The 18,336-nt window shown below is 41.5% G+C and overlaps 1 protein-coding gene across 2 annotated transcripts in view; it reads right to left on the reverse strand.

The window, feature by feature from the left end:
- Positions 1–18,336, reverse strand: part of FBLN5 (fibulin 5) — a 50,894-nt gene that overhangs the window by 11,796 nt on the left and 20,762 nt on the right. For both annotated transcript variants that reach the window (XM_035107353.3, XM_035107363.3), the window contains one exon: positions 828–950. In XM_035107353.3, the coding sequence (XP_034963244.1) occupies positions 828–950 (123 nt within the window). The remainder of the gene's footprint in view (positions 1–827; positions 951–18,336) is intronic.

Here is an 18,336-nt window from a genome sequence, read left to right on the forward strand (position 1 = left end):
GTTTGGGCACTAGACACTGTCAAGCGTGGTGCCATCATAAAAATAATAGCCAAAATATGTAAACATGAATATGGAGCCAGGTATGTGCACCTCAAATTAAGATTCTGGCCAGCCCAAATTATACACTCACTTATGCTTTAGAGATATGATTGATTCATAGCCAACCCAATACTTTGTTTGGATGCAAGACACTGTTTGCTATGTTGGTAAAGGTAAAGGAACCCTGGACAGTTAAGTCCAGTCAAAGGTGACTATGGGGTGAAGCGCTCATCTCGCTTTCAGGCTGAGGGAGCCGGCATTTGTCCACAGACAGCTTTCCGGGTCATGTGACCAGCATGACTAAACCACTACTGGCGTATGGAGGACCGTGACGGAAATCAGAGCACACAGAAACACCATTTACCTTCCTGCCACAGTGGTACCTAGTTATCTACTTGCACCGGTATGCTTTCGAACTGCTAAGTTGGCAGAAGCTGGGACAGAGCAGCGGGAGCTCACCCTGTTGCACATATTTGAACTGCCGGCTTTCCGATTGGCAAGTCCAAGAGGCTCAGTGGTTTAGACCACAGCGCCACCCACCTCCTTTGCTGAAATGTGTAGCGGTGTCTTGCATTCAGACATTGCATTGGGTCAGACATGACTGCTTAACACCTCATAGGACACTCTCTCTGAGACCTGCCATCCATTTGAATAATAGCATCCTTATTACCCTTTATTTACGTGGTCTAGACATACATTTTCCCCAATACATCATGCAATACATCATGCAGAAATCACAATCTGTTTTGTTTTGTTTTAAAGACACTTCCTCCCAAAGTATTACATACCTAAACATTGGCCTTCTAAAAGCCAGTATCCTTCTGTGCAGGAGCAAGTATATCCTCCCTCAGTGTTGATGCAGATTTGGGTGGGGTTGCACTGGTGTGATTCAGATGCACATTCATCAACATCTGCAATTCAGAGAATAATAAAGCATTACATGATTATTCAGATACAAAAGCATTTGTTGCAACTGCAGAGTCCCATTCCTATAATGAAATACTGTATATAAAAGATCCATCTGAGAAAGCAAGGAAGAGGAATGCCAAATACATTTGGAGCAGTTTTAACCACAGTCTCTGAGGCATTGAAGAAAATTCAGTATTGTACTCTCTATGCCAAGGTACTGAGTGCAGGAGAATCATTGACAGTTCGTGAGAAACATGTCCACCCAACAGATGCTCTGTCTCTTATAGGGTTGATTCAATGACAAAAGTTATTTCCAGTTTCTTTGATATCATGCTACATCTACTAGTTGCTTTCCTGGTAAATAACATTTCTGAACACCTACCAATTGGGAATTTGTAACCCGTAATAAAAACGCCTTCTTCAATCAGACCTTTCATTTGCCTGATCTCCAGAGCACTAGGGCTGTATTCGTAAGCATACTTGCAGCATGATGTAGCAGGTTTCTTAGAAGTAACTCCTCAGAGTTCAATGGGACTGACAACACTGTCTTACACATGCTTACAAACAATTCCCATTGTGTTCAGCGGAGTTTACAGCCAGGTAACTGCATTAAGTTGAAACCTAGGGATGCTTCCAGACTGTTCTTTTGTGGGTGGGATGGTACACTAGAAAATTCAGGTTTGGCAATTACAGGTAGTGTGGATTTGGCACAACAAACTGCCTCCCCCCCCCATTTGATACAAACACTACACAGAATGCTCAATATGATTACAATTAGGGATGGGGGAGAAATTTGATTCTGCTTACATTTAAGGGCAAATCCACTGAATTTTCAGAAGCTATGCGTGAATGGAAATGAAACCATCCTGCAAAATCCACACTTCTGAGTTTAGCAGCACAGTTCTTCAACCAAGTAATGTACAAAAATGCATACATTTGGGGAAATGTGCATAAAATGCAAAAATGAGTGAGAATAACTTCAAAAAAATGCATAAAATTCGGGAAAATTGATTGCAAAAAATTGTATATTAGGCAAAATTGCACCCTAGGGTAGAATTCAATGTTGCACTGGGATGAACAATCCATTAGTGCAAGCATTTCTGCTAGTCAGATGGCACCATCTCCCCTCCTGCCTCGGTTTTGGGGCTTCTTCTGACCCTCCAGAGCCAAGTGGGAGGGGCACGTGGGCAGGGGAGAGGAAGAAAGGCCCTATTGTGCTAGTAAGATTCATTGTGCTGGCTTCCACAAGTGTAACTATTTTTTGAATGTCGTTCAAAGATGTATATATTAAGAGATACTTGCATTATAATGCTGACAAATTTTCTTGAGGTCTTAAGCTTTTGCAAACTGGTGTGGAAATGTGGAGAACTCAACCTAAGACTGGAAAAACGAGAAACCAAAATCGACACATTCATCCAGCCTTAATTTCACATCCTGTACACCCGTTGGGGTCAAAACACATTACTTCAAATGCCCTGTCTTTCTTCTCCCTTTTAAAACTAAAGGTAGCTTTGCAAGTCCTGATCTGGATTAGACTGCAATGCAGAAGGGGGGGGGGGGTTAACACATTTCCTTTTGTTGCTTCCCTGCTGAAAATCCACCCCCCCCCCACACACACCCTGCAGTTTGCAGCAAATGGCAGTGCATAGCAAACTTGGTGTGGAGGGTGAATCTTCACCGGGGAAATTAATGTCACTGTCCTCCTTGGTCCAGGGACTTGCTCTTTTTTCCCTTTTTTCTCTCTCATTTTCCTTTAGATTCTCTAATCTTACCTAAATGGCTGACTGCTCCCATATAAACCTGCCCATTCACATCTGTAATATATGGACATCATTTTCTGAGTGCCCCTGCAAGGTTAGGACAACAAAACAGGGCCTCTTCTGTAATGGTGCCTTATTTGTGGAACCCCTTGCCTGCTTGGCACACGCACTTTCGGGGTTTTGGGTACCTGTCCAAAATGGTTTTATTCAGCCAAGCTTTAAGTGACAGACTGCTGGGGTTCCACATGCAAACACTTACGTGTAACTCAAGATCTATACATACAAGTGCTCCAAGGACATTCTTTGGCACCTTCTTGTTCCTTGGAAAATTACAAGCAAGAGCAAATGGAACGGAGGGCATTGTGCAAACATCACTTCCCTACTCTCTTGCACATTACATTATATAAATATGGGAATAAACTGCTTAGTTTTGTGCAACTCACTGATTTCCTGCCAGGTCCTTTTGAGCTGTGAACATCACTGAAATATATGGCAGAAACAATGCTTTGCAAGTCTCTACTGCTTTTCACCTCAAGTGTTGTTTAAAAGGACTAATTAATGGGCTATGATGCTGTACACATAAGAACTGGTGAGCCAATTTCGTTAAGTCCTCCACAGGTAAGTTTCTTTTCCTTCTCCAGTATCACTTTATAATCAGGCCTTACAGAATAGATCTTGAGTTACATGTAAGTGTGGAACAGCAGCAGTGAATCTCTGATAAGGAATAAGGGCTGCCAGAAACCAGTGGGATATAGAGAAGACTGTATAATCTCCTTTTGGAAATCACCCCAAACCCCACCAAAGAACAAAAAGTTGACATCCTGATTTGATTTTTTGGTAAAAAATCCTTGAAGATGGGTATTTTATGTCACCCCTTGATAACTTTGTTTTTGCTAGGAAGATTGTCTTCTAAATTTCTGACTACTTCTCTTTGGTTACAACTGGTGTTGTTGTTTTTTTGCAGGTGCTAGATTCATTCTCTTTTACATAGTCAGCCTTTCTGATATACTAAAATTGTAATGCCGCTTGCCGTTAAAATATTAACCTGTGTCTTCCAATACTGTGCTTCATTTTAGTATGCAAATACTGTAGACACGATCCTGTCAGAGTTACAGTAGACACTTGGAAGTCACACTGATTTCAATTAAAGAATTAAGCACATTAATATATGCAGTGGTTTTTTCCTAAAAAATGTTTAAGGGTACTCTCATTTTGACTCAAGAAAATACCATTTTATAGTTCAGATTGGGAAAAATAAATACAGTAAGTGGACAAAAGTACAAAGTTTCACAAAATGTTTAGGGGTACCCCTAACGTCCCCCCAGAAAAAAGGACTAAATATATTCATATCAATCTGTTGAACCTAAGAGTTTGGATGGTTAGTTTGGATGGTTCCCAACTTATCGGGCTGTCCTTGAAAGAATAACACTGCTCAAACACAGCAGTGATTTGCATTTTGGCCATGGTTTGTACTTTAGGAATGTAGCACTGTTAAGCACTCCTTCTTATCAAATGCAATTATCTTGAGAGGGGGGGGGGCTAAGAGAAGTGTGTTATTTCACTGTAGAAAAATCTACAAGAAAGAACTTTATTTTGTCAGTGTCCCAAAATATAGTGGCAAAAGGGTTTTGAGAGAATGTCATATCAGATACGAGATTCCAAACCATTTTTAGAATCATCATTTTAAAGTAATATGAGCTACTTTTTCTTTTTCACAAAACATTATAAATTAAATAGGCAGATGAGAGCAAAAACTGCCTCCTTAATGGGGGATTAAACTAATAATAACCTAATCATGCATATTGGAAAGTCTGTTGATTCCCCCCCCCCCCCAATTAGTAAGCTCCCCCAGGGGCATCTGGTAAACCACTGCAGACATAGATTGCTAGACTGGATAGTTCCTTGGTTTGACCCAGCAAGGTTCTTATCATCATTCTGTTCTATATATGTTGCTATACTTCTTTGGGAAGCTTGGAGAAATCAGAAGAGGGGAACTGAGCTAGTAGATTTTGCCAAATAGTGATTAGTTTACATTCCCACTAATGCGTGAACTTCTTGACGGTACAGTTGAACTGAGTCATTAATGCCTTCGCTCCAAGGCTTTTCGGAAAGCCAGCAAAATATTGAATGCAGCTGAGGGCGCTTCAAAATTGTTTCCACTGCTCTTAAAATCTTGCACCTCTCTTCATCCTTATGATGCAACATCCATTGCTTTTTAAGGTTGCATTGCTCTGCATATCTATTATTCAGAGTTAAACCCTCAGATCATTGAAGCTTGTTTCAGAGGGATGAACTGTGTCAATGAAGCAAAGAAAACCACTCCTAGAATTTCACAACAGGAGCAAAAACACGGCTTGTTGGAGAATGCCACACAAAGCTTTTTGAGAATAAGAATCATAAATATACTGATGGCACACAGTGCTGCTTCTCCTTTACATCTGCAAGTGTGGCAATGGATGCTTTGGACCGTTGTCTTGCCTCAGTAATGGACTGGATTTAACTGAAGTTAAATTGGATTTAACAAGAACAAGACTGAGGCACTGTTAGTGGGTGGTTCCCTAGACTGGATGGATGGGAGGTTGTCTGCTCCTCCTCTGGAGGAGTAGGTATGTAACTTGTGGGTACGTCTGGATCCTTTGCTGTTGCTTGAGGTTCAAGCGGCCTCAGTGGCACAGAGTGCCTTCCATCAGCTTTGACTCCGAGGATCCGGGCGCTGGAGCACCGCCCCCAGCAACCCGCTCCGTAGCGTGACGTGTGCTTCTTCAGGTGGAGCGATGAGAGATGCCCCTCCGCCTGAGTAGGAAGAAGCACATGTCGCGCTACGGAGCGGGTTGCCGGCAGCGGTGCTCCAGCGCCCGGATCCCCGGCAGCCCACTCCACGTCGCGCTATGGAGCAGGTTGCAATCAATCATCTATCTATCATCTATCTATCTTTGAGCACCTAATACACTCTTACCACTTAATATGAAATGATAGAATATTGGCCTTTGGCATCTGGCTAACACATGATCCTCAGACATTGTCAGTAACTCTGTCCTAGCCTGAAAACAAAGGGAATTGGGAAGAGCTTTGTTTGAAAGGGTAAATTTCTCACTGACATTTTGCCACCTCCCTCTGGGGAAGTCTTGATGGGCTCTGAGAAAAAAGAAGACTGCCTATTCTTGCCTGGCCAAGGCATTGCGATCTTTGGCCTTGTGGAAGCTAGATGACTTATCCAGGAGAAAATAAATTGCTTTTAAAATTTCATTCAATTTTGGGGTCTGTTCGTCAGCCAGATGTGCTCCTAAGTGAAATCTCCATAAAGCTAAGGTAATTCTTCTATAAGCAATGTGGCTTTGGGGCTTCTTTTTAAGCAAATAAGTTGTAGTGGATGAAAGCCAGTCCTGGAGAAAAAAAATCTTTGAGAATTATTGGCTTAAAGAATGTAACAGCTGTGTCCTCATTACCATGAATGCACCAGAGCGATGCAGTGTTCCTTTCTAACTTACACATCACAAAGCCTTCTTATTCTTTTTTTATTTTTGGCATGTTCCAAGTAGTATTGTCAACTGGAAATGCATTTAACCCCAGCTTGAATAATGTTTTAAACTCCAATTTAGCATTTATTCCCCAGTGCCTTCTGAGCTGAACATTGTGATCAGGGAGAGAGACCTGTCAGTGGGAGTGACAAGAAGGACAGTGATATAGATCAGGGTCCTCTTAGTGGTGGCACCCTGTTTACTGAACTCCCACCCACCCAGTGAAATCAGTCAGTCTCACATTTTGGCCATGTTCAAGCGGAATGTTAAGATTTACCCATTTGTCCCCGTCTTTGGGGCATAATTATTCATGAGGTTTCTGCATTGAAGGGATTAATTGATGTTCCTTTCAGTCTGATCGATGTTTATAATGTGTTTTATTGTGTTATCTTACATTTTTAGCTGCTCCAAGATCCCTTTGGGATGAAGGGTGGGATAAAAAAAATTTGAACAAAAGTTTTTTTTTAAAAAAAAACCAAAACAAAACTGGGAAATGTGTCAGCTTGAAACTCAACCTACTTTTATGCCAAGTAGGATATAAAAATAAATGAAAAAATATGTAAGAGAGCCCAATGGCATGTGATGTTTAGTTGCATGTAGCTTGTCCCTAGTGGTGTTGCTTTTGCTTTGATGAAGTGCACAAAGGCTGCAAGGTAAAGAGAAAAACCAGCATGGGTGCAAAAGAGGGGGTTCTAAACCCTTTCCATTAGAGTAGCCAAGGCCTCTTTTCAGTGGGAACTGACCAGAACTGAGTTCTGGCACCTCTCAGGTGGGAGCCATTGTCATTATAAGAGAACAAGGGAGATGTTATTGGTGAGTTCCGGCACCACTTTTTCTTCAAATAAAAAATAAAAAAATAGCACCGAGAGTAGCCATATTAACCTTTTGCTGAGAGAGTGCAAAATACCATGTGCTAGCAGCAGGGGCTTCAAATGATTTCAGGGTTTGCCAAGGCTGACAGTCAGATGATCGGTAGCCCTCCCAAAGGCACAGAGCTTTGCAGGTACCAATGATCAGTTTGCAGGTAGCAATGATCCATTTTCTTCCTCCGATCATTCTCACTTACCTCTTCAGCAATTTTCAGATTGCTAGTTCTTCAGGGAAGATGGGAGCAATCCAGCTTCTTGGTAACGACCTAAGTATGGGTCATTAAGGTAACAAAGGAAGTGGCTCTGTGCCAGAGAGAAGATAGGTGCCCTCCCCCCTTCAACTGGCTGGTTGTTAGAAAGACTAAATTCAGAATTGAGTGCTGGAGAGAGAGAAGGGCTTGAGGCAGGCTGCAGGCAGAAGCCTGAAAGGGAGAAACATGCTTGATTTCTGTTGAATCCAAGGTTGTGGCTATGGGAGAAACAAGTCCTTCTTGGGGTATTAATGCTGTGAGCCCCTCTATCATAGGCTCAGGTTGTATGCATGTGTAAATAAACCGTATATTCTGCAACACACCAAAGTCTCCACTGTCCCTTATTCCAAGCAAACCAAAAACCCTGCGTAAGCACCCGTAACCCCTGCAATCTCACACTGCTCAGAGATTGAGGTGATGTGCAACAATATTTATACGATTGAACGACAAAATCCTTTGACCTTCATGGGTTAATCATACAGAATGTTCTGAAGCAAGAGAGAAAATGCAATTAGGCTTTGGGTCACAGCTAATCCACATAATGATGGGAAATGTAGCCAAGGGGAAATGTCAAGCTGCCTTTGAGTGAGTCAGAAAACAACTTTTTGCATAAACAATTTCAACACTAATATGATCCTATCAACAAGTACTTCAGAGTCAATAAAGCATCAAATACTTGACCGTAAAACATGGGGAGAGGATGGCAAATCTCATCTATGTGTGTACATGCCAGTTACAAATGATCACACTGGAGGGAAATTCCTAAGGAAGGTTTACCAAACTCTTTTAGAAGCTCTGCCTCCCATTTTCAGAACTTGCACCACTGTCAGTCTTCTATGGACTCTTCTTCACAGCTCATATGGAAAACACATTTGATCCATCATCATCTGTCACTAATCATCAAAGCTTGGAGGAAATGATAAAACAAAGATCTTGGATATTAGCTATAAATGTACTCATTTATTTATAACACATGCATATCCCCCTTCAGCTAAAACCATAGCAGTTCACAGCATAAAAGTTAAGATATAAAACACAATATAGAAGCATAAGAGCCTGCCGGATCAGGCTAATGGCCCATCTAGTCCAGCATCCTGTTCCCACAGTGGCCAACCAGATGCATAAAAGCAGGACCCGAGTTCAGCAGCATTTTCCCTACTTGTGATTTGCAGCAACTGGATGCACATCTGCATAGTAGCTGTGGACAACCGTGTCCTGAGTCATCCAACATAGGCTGTCCTTGAGTTCTGGTTTTATGAGAGAGAGAACAACAGTGCATAGTTATCAACTATGAACTTGTTCCCACAGGGGGCAGTGATGGCAACCAGTCTGGATGGCTTTAAAAGAGGACGAGACAAATTCATGGAAGACAATGCTATGATGACCTCCACTATCAGAGGCATTGTGCTGGGAATTGCAGATGGGCACAGTGCTGTTGCACTCATGTCCTGCTTGCCGGCTTCCCACAGGCATCTGGCTGGCCTCCAAAAGAACAGGATGCTGGATTAGATTAGCCTTTACCCTGATCCACCATGCTCTCCTTATATTCTTTTGTGCAAAGAGGTTCAATCACAGGCATCTCCAAGAAGGCCTGGGAAAGAGCCTCTGTTTCAAACCCCAAAGAGCCACTGCTATGCTGAGCTAGACAGGCCAATAGTCTGAGTTGACAGGCCAAGGCAGCTTCCCATGGCTCTAATATATGATAAAACAGCTAAAAGCATCTAAAATATCACAACAATACACAATGCAATAATAATAAAACCAATAATCTCTTTTAGCAAGCCACCCAGCACAAAGACTAAAACAGACCACTAAAAACACTGATCTACCCACTTAATTAAAACCAATCCGTGGGGAAAAACATTTTCAAGCCATAACTAGGATGGGATCTAGACACATACAAAAACCGTTCTGAAAATGCTTTTTTAAAAAGCATTTTAAAAAAAGATTGCATTTTCCATTAGGCTCACCATCGCCATCTTGTGTCAAATTGTATATTACACTTAAAAGACAATTAAAACATTTTATTTGCAGCTGTATAGTTGAGTCCAATGATGGCACCAATTGTATTTCTGTGGGAGGTCCACCATTTTTAAGCGACCACTTAAACATAGCACCAATCTAAAGGGCATTACTTTTACCAGTTGCAGAGAAGTCCTCCATTCACAATCTTCACTGATCAAGGAGTATCACAAAGCTGACCACACTCACGAAAAGGAAATGATCCTAACCCCCATAATTGAAATTTCTCTTGCTGCTGTGTGATATTACAGGTTTTGGCACAGTGACCTGTGGGATTTCATGAGGGGATTTAGCTTATGAGCTACCCAGATCATAAATCCAATTTGGGGTAAGTAAACTGCCAAGAAATCAGCCACACCAACCAAGGAAATCTTTTTGCCTCAATAGACCAGTACCAGTCAGCTGATGATATGGCATGACTCCTGTAACGCTTCATTGGTCTGATCAAGAAAGAGACCGGTTATTATCCTCAGAAGGCAAGATTGCCAACTGGCAGTTCTGTGTAGTCTGGCATTAAGTTAGTTCAACTTCAGCCTCCACCAGACGCTGTCTAAGGGAAGATGCTGCTTCTGCTTCTGGATCAGTTAAAAACAAAAACCAAACCTATATTGCTGGGTGTCATCAGCATAGTAATAACACCACATTCCAAATGTTCAAATGATCTTTCTCAGCTATTTTGATACAGATGTTGAATGCTGGGAGAATAAAATGAACACCTGTGGCACTCTACAAGACAAAGCCCTTGGGGGAGGGGGACACTGGTTTAAAATTCCTCAGCCAAATTCTCCAGGAATGCCTGGAAAGGACAGAGTGCAGCCCATCAGTGCTAGTCCCATTGTTCCTACCATTTCCCAAAGATGACTCAGAAAAAGGTCGTGATCTATTATATAGCAGAAGCAGCAGAAGTGTCCAAACCAATCAACAGGGAAGTAGTTCTTCTACCCACCACCACATGCAGATAATTCACCAGGCCCTTTAAAAGCACTTTCAGGATACAAATACAAGTCACATTAGTGAGAGTTAAGTGTTGGATTTTGTAATGTGTGTTTGGTGCTCTTTGACATGTCAGAGGACTGTTGTTACCGTTCTAGCTTGCACTACCACATTCCTCATCAGTGATGTGCATGAAGTGTTAGCTGGAGGTGGGGAGACAGGTTCCTTCTTTTTACAGCTGTTCACTTCGGTTCTAAAATATAATGGCCCATTGAGCCTTGCAGCTGGGGCTTGCATGGGAAGGTCCATCTGTGCAGGAGTCACAGATATGCAACCTGCTGCATATTCTTAACACAATCCAGCAAACTGTGTTTACTACAATGCATGCTTCTCAAAAACACTTTCCTAATCCAACCAACAGCATGTGTAAAACTGGATTTTAGGCACATATCAATGCAGTTACACAATCAGTGGTGCTCATAGTAAACACTGATGAGCACATCCTAAACCGGCTGTGTACTTGCTTCCTTCAAACTTGTGGTCCAGCTGAAAGGTAAGCTGGAATTGATAAAAGAATTTTTGTATCATCTAGGAATGCCTGAACATGTCCAGCCATTCTTATCATGCTGTCAAAGGATGGTAAATGGGACACAGGACAATAGTTGGTCCAATAGTAGTCACTAACCAGCAAGGACAAAGCTCAAGAGCACAAGCAAATCCACAAAAAACAACTGATGACACTTCTAGTTTAGTCTCTGTACTAATTGCACAGTATCCAAGTCACAAAGAGCTCAGCAATTTTACCTACAAACGTCTAACAATATTATTATTGCAATTATTAATTAAAATTGTTAGTTGCTTTGTCTTGCCCAAGGCAACCCAGAGCAATTTACAACCAAACAGCAACAAAAACCCACATAAAACCAGGGGGTGGGGCATACATTAAAACACCCCATCCACTTCTAAAAGGCCATAGATAGTTAAAGGCCAAATTGTCACAGAAGACTTGATTTGGTTCAGCAACTGCACTCAGGGCACTCCTGTTTGGCCCATGATTTCCAGGCATGGGTCAGAGAGGTTCTTCTTTTGCCCCAACACTTTCCCTGGGAACACCCACAATTTACTGCTGAATCAGAGCAAATGTCAATTGAGTTTTCTGCAGATTTACGTTTGTCCTGATTACAGAGGGTTTTCCTGGGGGAAGCAGTGGGGCAGAAGAAACATCTCTTAGACCCATGGCTAGAAGTCACAAATCAAATGAAAGAAATAACCAGAGGACATCTGGAGCAGAGCATTTGATGCCTGGCCAATGAACTAGTGTTTCTAGAAATGTTGCCTGACTTCTTTCCAAGTCAGGGGGAAGAGTGGCAGCAAAGGAAAATGGACAAGTCAATCCTAATCTAGTTTGAGGACCCGTCTAGACAAAATATGTCACCAATATATGGGGGGGGGGGATCCTAGGACAGGGAAAATTTGACAACCATTCCATATACAGGAGAGAGATATATATGTTGAAATTCAATGCAAACCATAAAATCCAGTTTTCTTGCTTAGCCAAGCCATCAAAAGTCATCTCTAATGAAAATGACATAAAGCATCTAATACTTAGCCTGTGAGGATACTCCAGGAAAGTATGAATTAGGAGATGAGACATTTTGACTGTTGACACCTATATGAAGCACTGATGGACCTTCTATTAAGAATCACTATTCTTATGTAGCTCCAGTTTGTCTTCTCACAAGGTTCTGTAAAATTCACTGAATAAACCAGCATTTCACACATTACATAGTGACAACCTGGGTTTGCCGCTGAGCATGGCAAGAAGTCGAAGGCAATCCTGACTCTCTAATAGGCAGCATTTATGCTTCTGAAATGCAGAACTAATAATTTATTTGTTCCAGTGACAATACACAGAGAACAGCATCAACCTCAAACTTGTCTCTGCCTATGGAGTCTGGCAATGCACTCAAATTATCTGGCCAATGTGCAAATGTTGAAGAGCCAATTCATATTTTCTATATATTTTGGCCAAACATCTTGATTATGGCATAGAACTGCAGCCAGTTTTAGGTTTGGAACTAAAACTAAGAGAAACAAACAAAGCTGAACCAAGAAATATAAGGCAGGAGCCAAGAATAGCAATCAATTTTATGTGTCAGTGTGAACGCTGCCATCTCTAGACGCTACACAGAACCTGCAGGCAACACAATTTTCCAGAACGCCGAGGGCTGCTTTGACATTTAAACAACACTATGGAACCCAGCTGAAACATGTTCCACATTGATGGCTGCTCTGTGCTGCAGTTCTAATGGTAGAGTGGCTTGCTTCATGGATCCCCTACGGTGAGACTCTGTGACACTACCAGACACGAACATGCTATATTTTATACTTGCCACGCTGAACAACTGCAACGCCATAACAGTTTCCTCCGTCGGAGGCCAATGGAACATGTAGACCAGTAATACATGAACCAAATAAAGGATTTTGGCCTGGGAAGAAAAAGCGCTTAGCATGAGATGCTAAGGAGGAGAACCAGGCCTCATATAAGGGCTTAACTGATGAAGAAACTGAAGTGCAGGCTTCTCTTTAAATATCTTTAGATTGCCAGCCTGAGGGCAGGAACAGTCTTTTTACTGATCATTGCAAGCTGCTCTGGGAGTCATTTCATCTGAAGAACGGGGCAAATAAATAAATAAAGATAATTCCAGCACAGCTTGGGATGCTTCAATTGTTCTTATCACCAGAGAACATGGCTATACATTAAATTGGAGAAAGAGAGAAAACTCAGATTTATCCCAACAAGACAAACTCAGATGGGGAAATTGTGACTCTCCAGACTCTAACATCGCCTTTGGTAAGTGATGATGGCAGCAGCAACCTGTGGAGGGCCCCCACTCCCATACTCTCCACTTTACATCATGGGTGGGAGGGAGAGAGAATTGTGCACTCGTGTTCTTCAAACCTGTATGAATAATAAAGAATTCCAGCACTTTCTTGAATGTCCTTCCATATGCTCTGTAATCTAATGACTATGTAGGATTATGCAAATACACTGCTACATGTAATAATAACTTTTTCTACCAGTGAAAAGTGCAAAAATCTGTGAGAAAATGACCATTACCCTAATGTACAACTACCCATGTTTCCTAAGGCAATAAGTACATGTGCAGATGCCCTCTGTGGAATAGAGAGATCCCCCCCACACACAATCATTTAGTGACTTGTAAAGAAAACTTGCTAATGGGCCAAGATCATTTGTTCATTCCTTGCATTCTTTTACCCAGCATGTAAAATGGTTCCCATGCTATGTTAAATTACTATCAGAACAGACTGAACCGACAGACACATGCTGAATTTAATGGACTTGACAATGCTGAAATTAAGAGAAAAAGAAAGGTTGAACAGAAGGAAGGCAAGGACAGTGAACAGTGTGGAGCAGTGGTTCCCAACAGGTGGTCCGGGGACCCCCAGGGGTCCGCGAGCTATGCCAGAGGGGTCCGCAAGATGCTATTAGAATAAAAAATATATTAAATATATTTCGTATGATAACAGATTTTTTGTTTTGGCCGCTTCCTGCATGAGCAGAGTCTAGCGCAAAACTAGAATTAGATAGAGGCAGTAGTTCTGCTGTATGCCGCAAGGACTACAAGAAACTTGGGAGATAAGGCAATGAAAAAGATCCTTCCATTTGCAACCACATATCGGTGTGGGCAAGCATTTTCTTCCATGTGTTTCATGAAAAACAAATATAGGAATCGGCTCGACATGGGGTCGGATTTCAGAGTGAAAGTTTCAAGTTTGGAACCTAATATTTCAGAAATAATGGACTCAAAGGACAGATTTAACTCATCTCATTAAGAACTGAAAATTAAAACTAACTGTATACTGATGGAGTACTCTGTTGTAACTGTAAAAAACGTATAAATATAAAATATAAAAAGACTCTTAATTTGGCTCTCACTTTTTAATTTTAGGATTAGGAATTAATGGGGGTCCTTGTCACAATAGCGGCTCGATGAGGGGTCCTCGAGAAAATTTTGTTGGGAACCCCTGGTGTGGAGAATAAGCAACTAATAAAGAAAGCTGGTGGTCTCATTCAGACACAGTGATAAACTATGTTTTAGTGTTATATGAATTTCTCTTGGTTTTATGGGCTCCACCCTCCCTTCTGGCACAAATGCAAGCAGAAGACTGAAAACTTTGGCTTTCAATTCTAACTAACCATGTTTACTCATTATCTCTTTTTTTAAAAAACTGTAATTTGTCTTAACTATGGTTTAGCAAAACAAGCCGTACACACACACACACATGAGCCCAAGTGTTGTAACTACATCCAGCAAACCAGATGAATGATATGTATAATAATAATAATAATAAATAATAAATAATTTATTATTTGTACCCCGCCCATCTGGCTGAGTCTCCCCAACCACTCTAACTTCCCTAAACAGGGCTGCCTTCAGATGTCTTTTAAAAATAGGATAGCTGCTTATTTCCTTGACATTTGTTGGAAGGGTGTTCCACAGGGCAGGTGCCACTACCGAGAAGGCCCTCTGTCTGGTTCCCTGTAACCTCACTTCTCGCAATGAGGGAACCGCCAGAAGGCCCTCGGCGCTGGATCTCAGTGTCCGGGCTGAATGATGGGGGTGCAGACGCTCCTTCAGGTATACAGAACCGAGTACTGTACTGTACTGTACCGTATAGATTCAGATATCTGAAATCAAATTCCCACTTAGTCATGTCTCTGTCTAATATAACTCTCAGGGTTCTTAAGAAGTTAATATGAGTGAGAGAGACACTCTGCACACTCCCTGACCTCCCTGAAGGAAGGTCTGGATAAAAATGCAATAAATAATTCAGCTCTGCAAACCGAAACAGTGTGAGCAAAATCTTCCAATCTGGCCCTGGTACTAGAGCCACTGCTTGAGGGGATATGGGGCACAGTTTTGCCTCATGGAATTTGGAAGTCCCTTTGTTCATGTAGTCAGGCTCTGCCTGTCTTCCAATTGTAGTGTGGATTTTGCCTGGCAGGAGGAGGCTGAGAGCCAATTGTATCAAGACAAGCGCATGGAAACATGAAAGCTGCTCTCTCCTTCTATGTTTTCATGACCAAACAGCTGTCCGCACAAACCAAAATTGGACTCCAAACTATTTTATCTGCTTCCTAGGTAAAACCGTTACCCACAATTTATGTGGTAAGGAGAATAAATTCATTTTCAAAAGTTATGAGAGATGTATCAAGATATTCCATACTGAAACAGATCATCTCTCTTTGGGGTTTTTATTTTTAGTGGGTTACATACACTGGCTGAAGAGAGACAATATGAAGCCACACACACACACACACACACACACACACACACACACACACACACACTTGAGCTGCTGCTTTATGTAGGCCCCTAAAAATCAAAGGATTTCTTAAAAACTTTTTAAGAGCAAAAAGACCTCTACAGACAAAGAATAGCTAAAATATGAATTCACAATCATATTAACGATTCAGTTACTATACTTGTTTTATTCCCACATTTTTCAGAAACGAAATATTGCAAACCTATTCTAAGAAACAGATGCTGAGCACAGATAAACAAGCAAACAACAAAAATAATTTCATCATAACTTATTCCAAGAGACACCAGCCAAAACAGATTTACAGTACAAACCTATTCCAAGGAGCAGGAGCCAAAGAGGGAGAGGGAAGGAAAGAATATCGTTTTAATATGACCTTGGAGGAATATCTATATATTTATATTATCTCTAGCACCACTTTTCTGCCTATATTGTTATTCCAATATAAAGTAAAAGCTTCCCATCTACTTGATATGTTCCCCCCTAGCCACTGAAACATCCCAATTTTATTTTATTTGTACTCTGAAATAAGTAACAATATAAAAAAGAATATGAAGATTAAAAGTTTTGGCCTGCTAATTTACTGAAGAGCTTCTTAATGCCAAAGATGGAATTGAAAAATAAAATATTTTTGCCTGGGAAAAGATATAAAGAGAATGCACTTAGTATGAGATGCAGAATGCTGATAAGGATGAGTTTCAGTCTCCTGTTTCTACAACTTTTCCATCTCCCTAAATTTAAAACTGTACTGCTGCTTCATTTCTTATTTTCCATTTCCCTGCATTCAGACCTTCCCAAAGGAAATAACTACCGGTATAGAAGGGTTATAGCTGCTACCTTTTTACATATGGGGAAATAGTTGCACGGCAGACAGATGTTCACCAGGTGAAACATTTTCCATCCGTGCTGTTTCATGCCAGAAGATACTATGCCAGTTGCATTTCTGTCTCACATGGAATTCTGAAAGGCACAGAACTCTTCTTCCCCAAATGTGGCAAGTATAGGAACTTAGTAAGTTGCCTTATACCAAATTAGACTATTAATCCATTTAGCTCAGCACTGTCTACACTGACCAGCAGTGCTTCTCCAGGGTTTCAATCAGGATATTCCCAGCAATATCTGAAGATGCTAGAGAATAAACCAGGAATCTTCTTCATGCAAAAGCAGATGTTCTACCACCGAGCTTCCCCAATAATGCATACCTTGGAATCCCCCGATGCTGGGAGATGAAACAACCACAGGGTCATCTGTGCATTAATATCCATTGACTACTGATGGCTGGGGGCTACTAGCTATATGTCATATCCAATCTGCTTTGGGAGGGGAGGGCAGTGAAGAAAAGAGTTGTTGTTTTTTTAATGTACCCAGCAATAGATAACCAAGTCATAGAATCACAGAATTGTAGAGTCAGAAGAGACCCTGAGGACCATATAGTTCAACTCTTTACAATGCAGGAATATGCAGCTGTCCCATATGGGGGTCGAACCTCCAACTTTGGGGTTATCAGCTATCCAAATGCAGCTCCCCAGCAAGCAGAGGGGCCCTGTGGGCTCCCAGGGTTTGTTGCTGCTTTTGGAAACTGATGCAGCTTTAAAACTAGCACTGTTTCTCTGGGTGCACACACATGCATCTCTAGGCTCATGCTGTGAATTTGCAAATAAAAAAGTATTACAAAAATACAGTCCTCTCTGTTGACAAGGAAGCAAATCCCATAGAAGGCTACTGCCTGAACTTCCTACCAGTTGGGGAAGAGGAGAGCATGGGGTTTTCTCTTTGTTTTCCCTTTATCACTGTTCCTATGTTTCCCCTTCTGTTACAAATGATTTTTCTTTCTTTCCTTACCCATTTCCATGTTTTCATATCTTTGCTTTTTCATGCAGCCACTCTGCATTAAACATTTTAGCAGGAAAGCTCCTTTTTGTTTTTTTTGTTTTTTTAAGTCTACCCATTGCGTTTCTTTCTAACAATTCTGAACGAGGATTACGAAAATCATTGTGAAGCAGGAAATGGCAGGGGTGGAGTGAAGGGAAATTGGAAGCGACTTTCAGCTTAGCTTATGAATGTGTAATGAAAGAACGTGAGGCTTTGCTTCAGTCACCGTGTGCCAAGGAGGGATGCTGAACAAAAGGGTCATTATTATGGCTGAGCATTCTAAGAGCTTACAAGAAAAACAGTCAAAAATGGAATAAGTTAAAAGGGGTCACAGCCAGATCAAAAACGTTGGCCTAGATTTAGTGCTTTATGCTTTGCTTCAGGAATGCAATTTACTTCCACCTGGATCCAAGCAACTTCATAGCAGTTGTGTCTATGGTGGTAAAGTCATGGTATTCCCCCAGCAAACATAAACATGAGTCTTTAAACACCCGTACACGTAGGTATGTCTAGCTTGCTTGCTTGGGCTGCAATGCCCTAATCCATGTTGTTTCAGCATTTTTTTAAATCCTTCATTCATGTTTCAAATATGGCAAACATGCAAATGGCAGAGCTCCTCATGGTAACATGATTCATGTCAATTCAGCACTTGTATAAACCATGTGAGTTACTCCAAAGTATGTGGCATATGGGGTGTATGGGGAGGGGCACTATCTCTGGTGGGGGAAACGTCATGCTCCTTCTGGGGTAGTTTGGCCACCACTGGTCCCCACCATAGGTACCAACTGCTAGACTGAAAAATCCAGGATCGGCA

This window comes from Zootoca vivipara, chromosome 1 (assembly GCF_965207765.1).
Source record: "Zootoca vivipara chromosome 1, rZooViv2.hap1.1, whole genome shotgun sequence".
Classification (NCBI taxonomy): domain Eukaryota; kingdom Metazoa; phylum Chordata; class Lepidosauria; order Squamata; family Lacertidae; genus Zootoca; species Zootoca vivipara.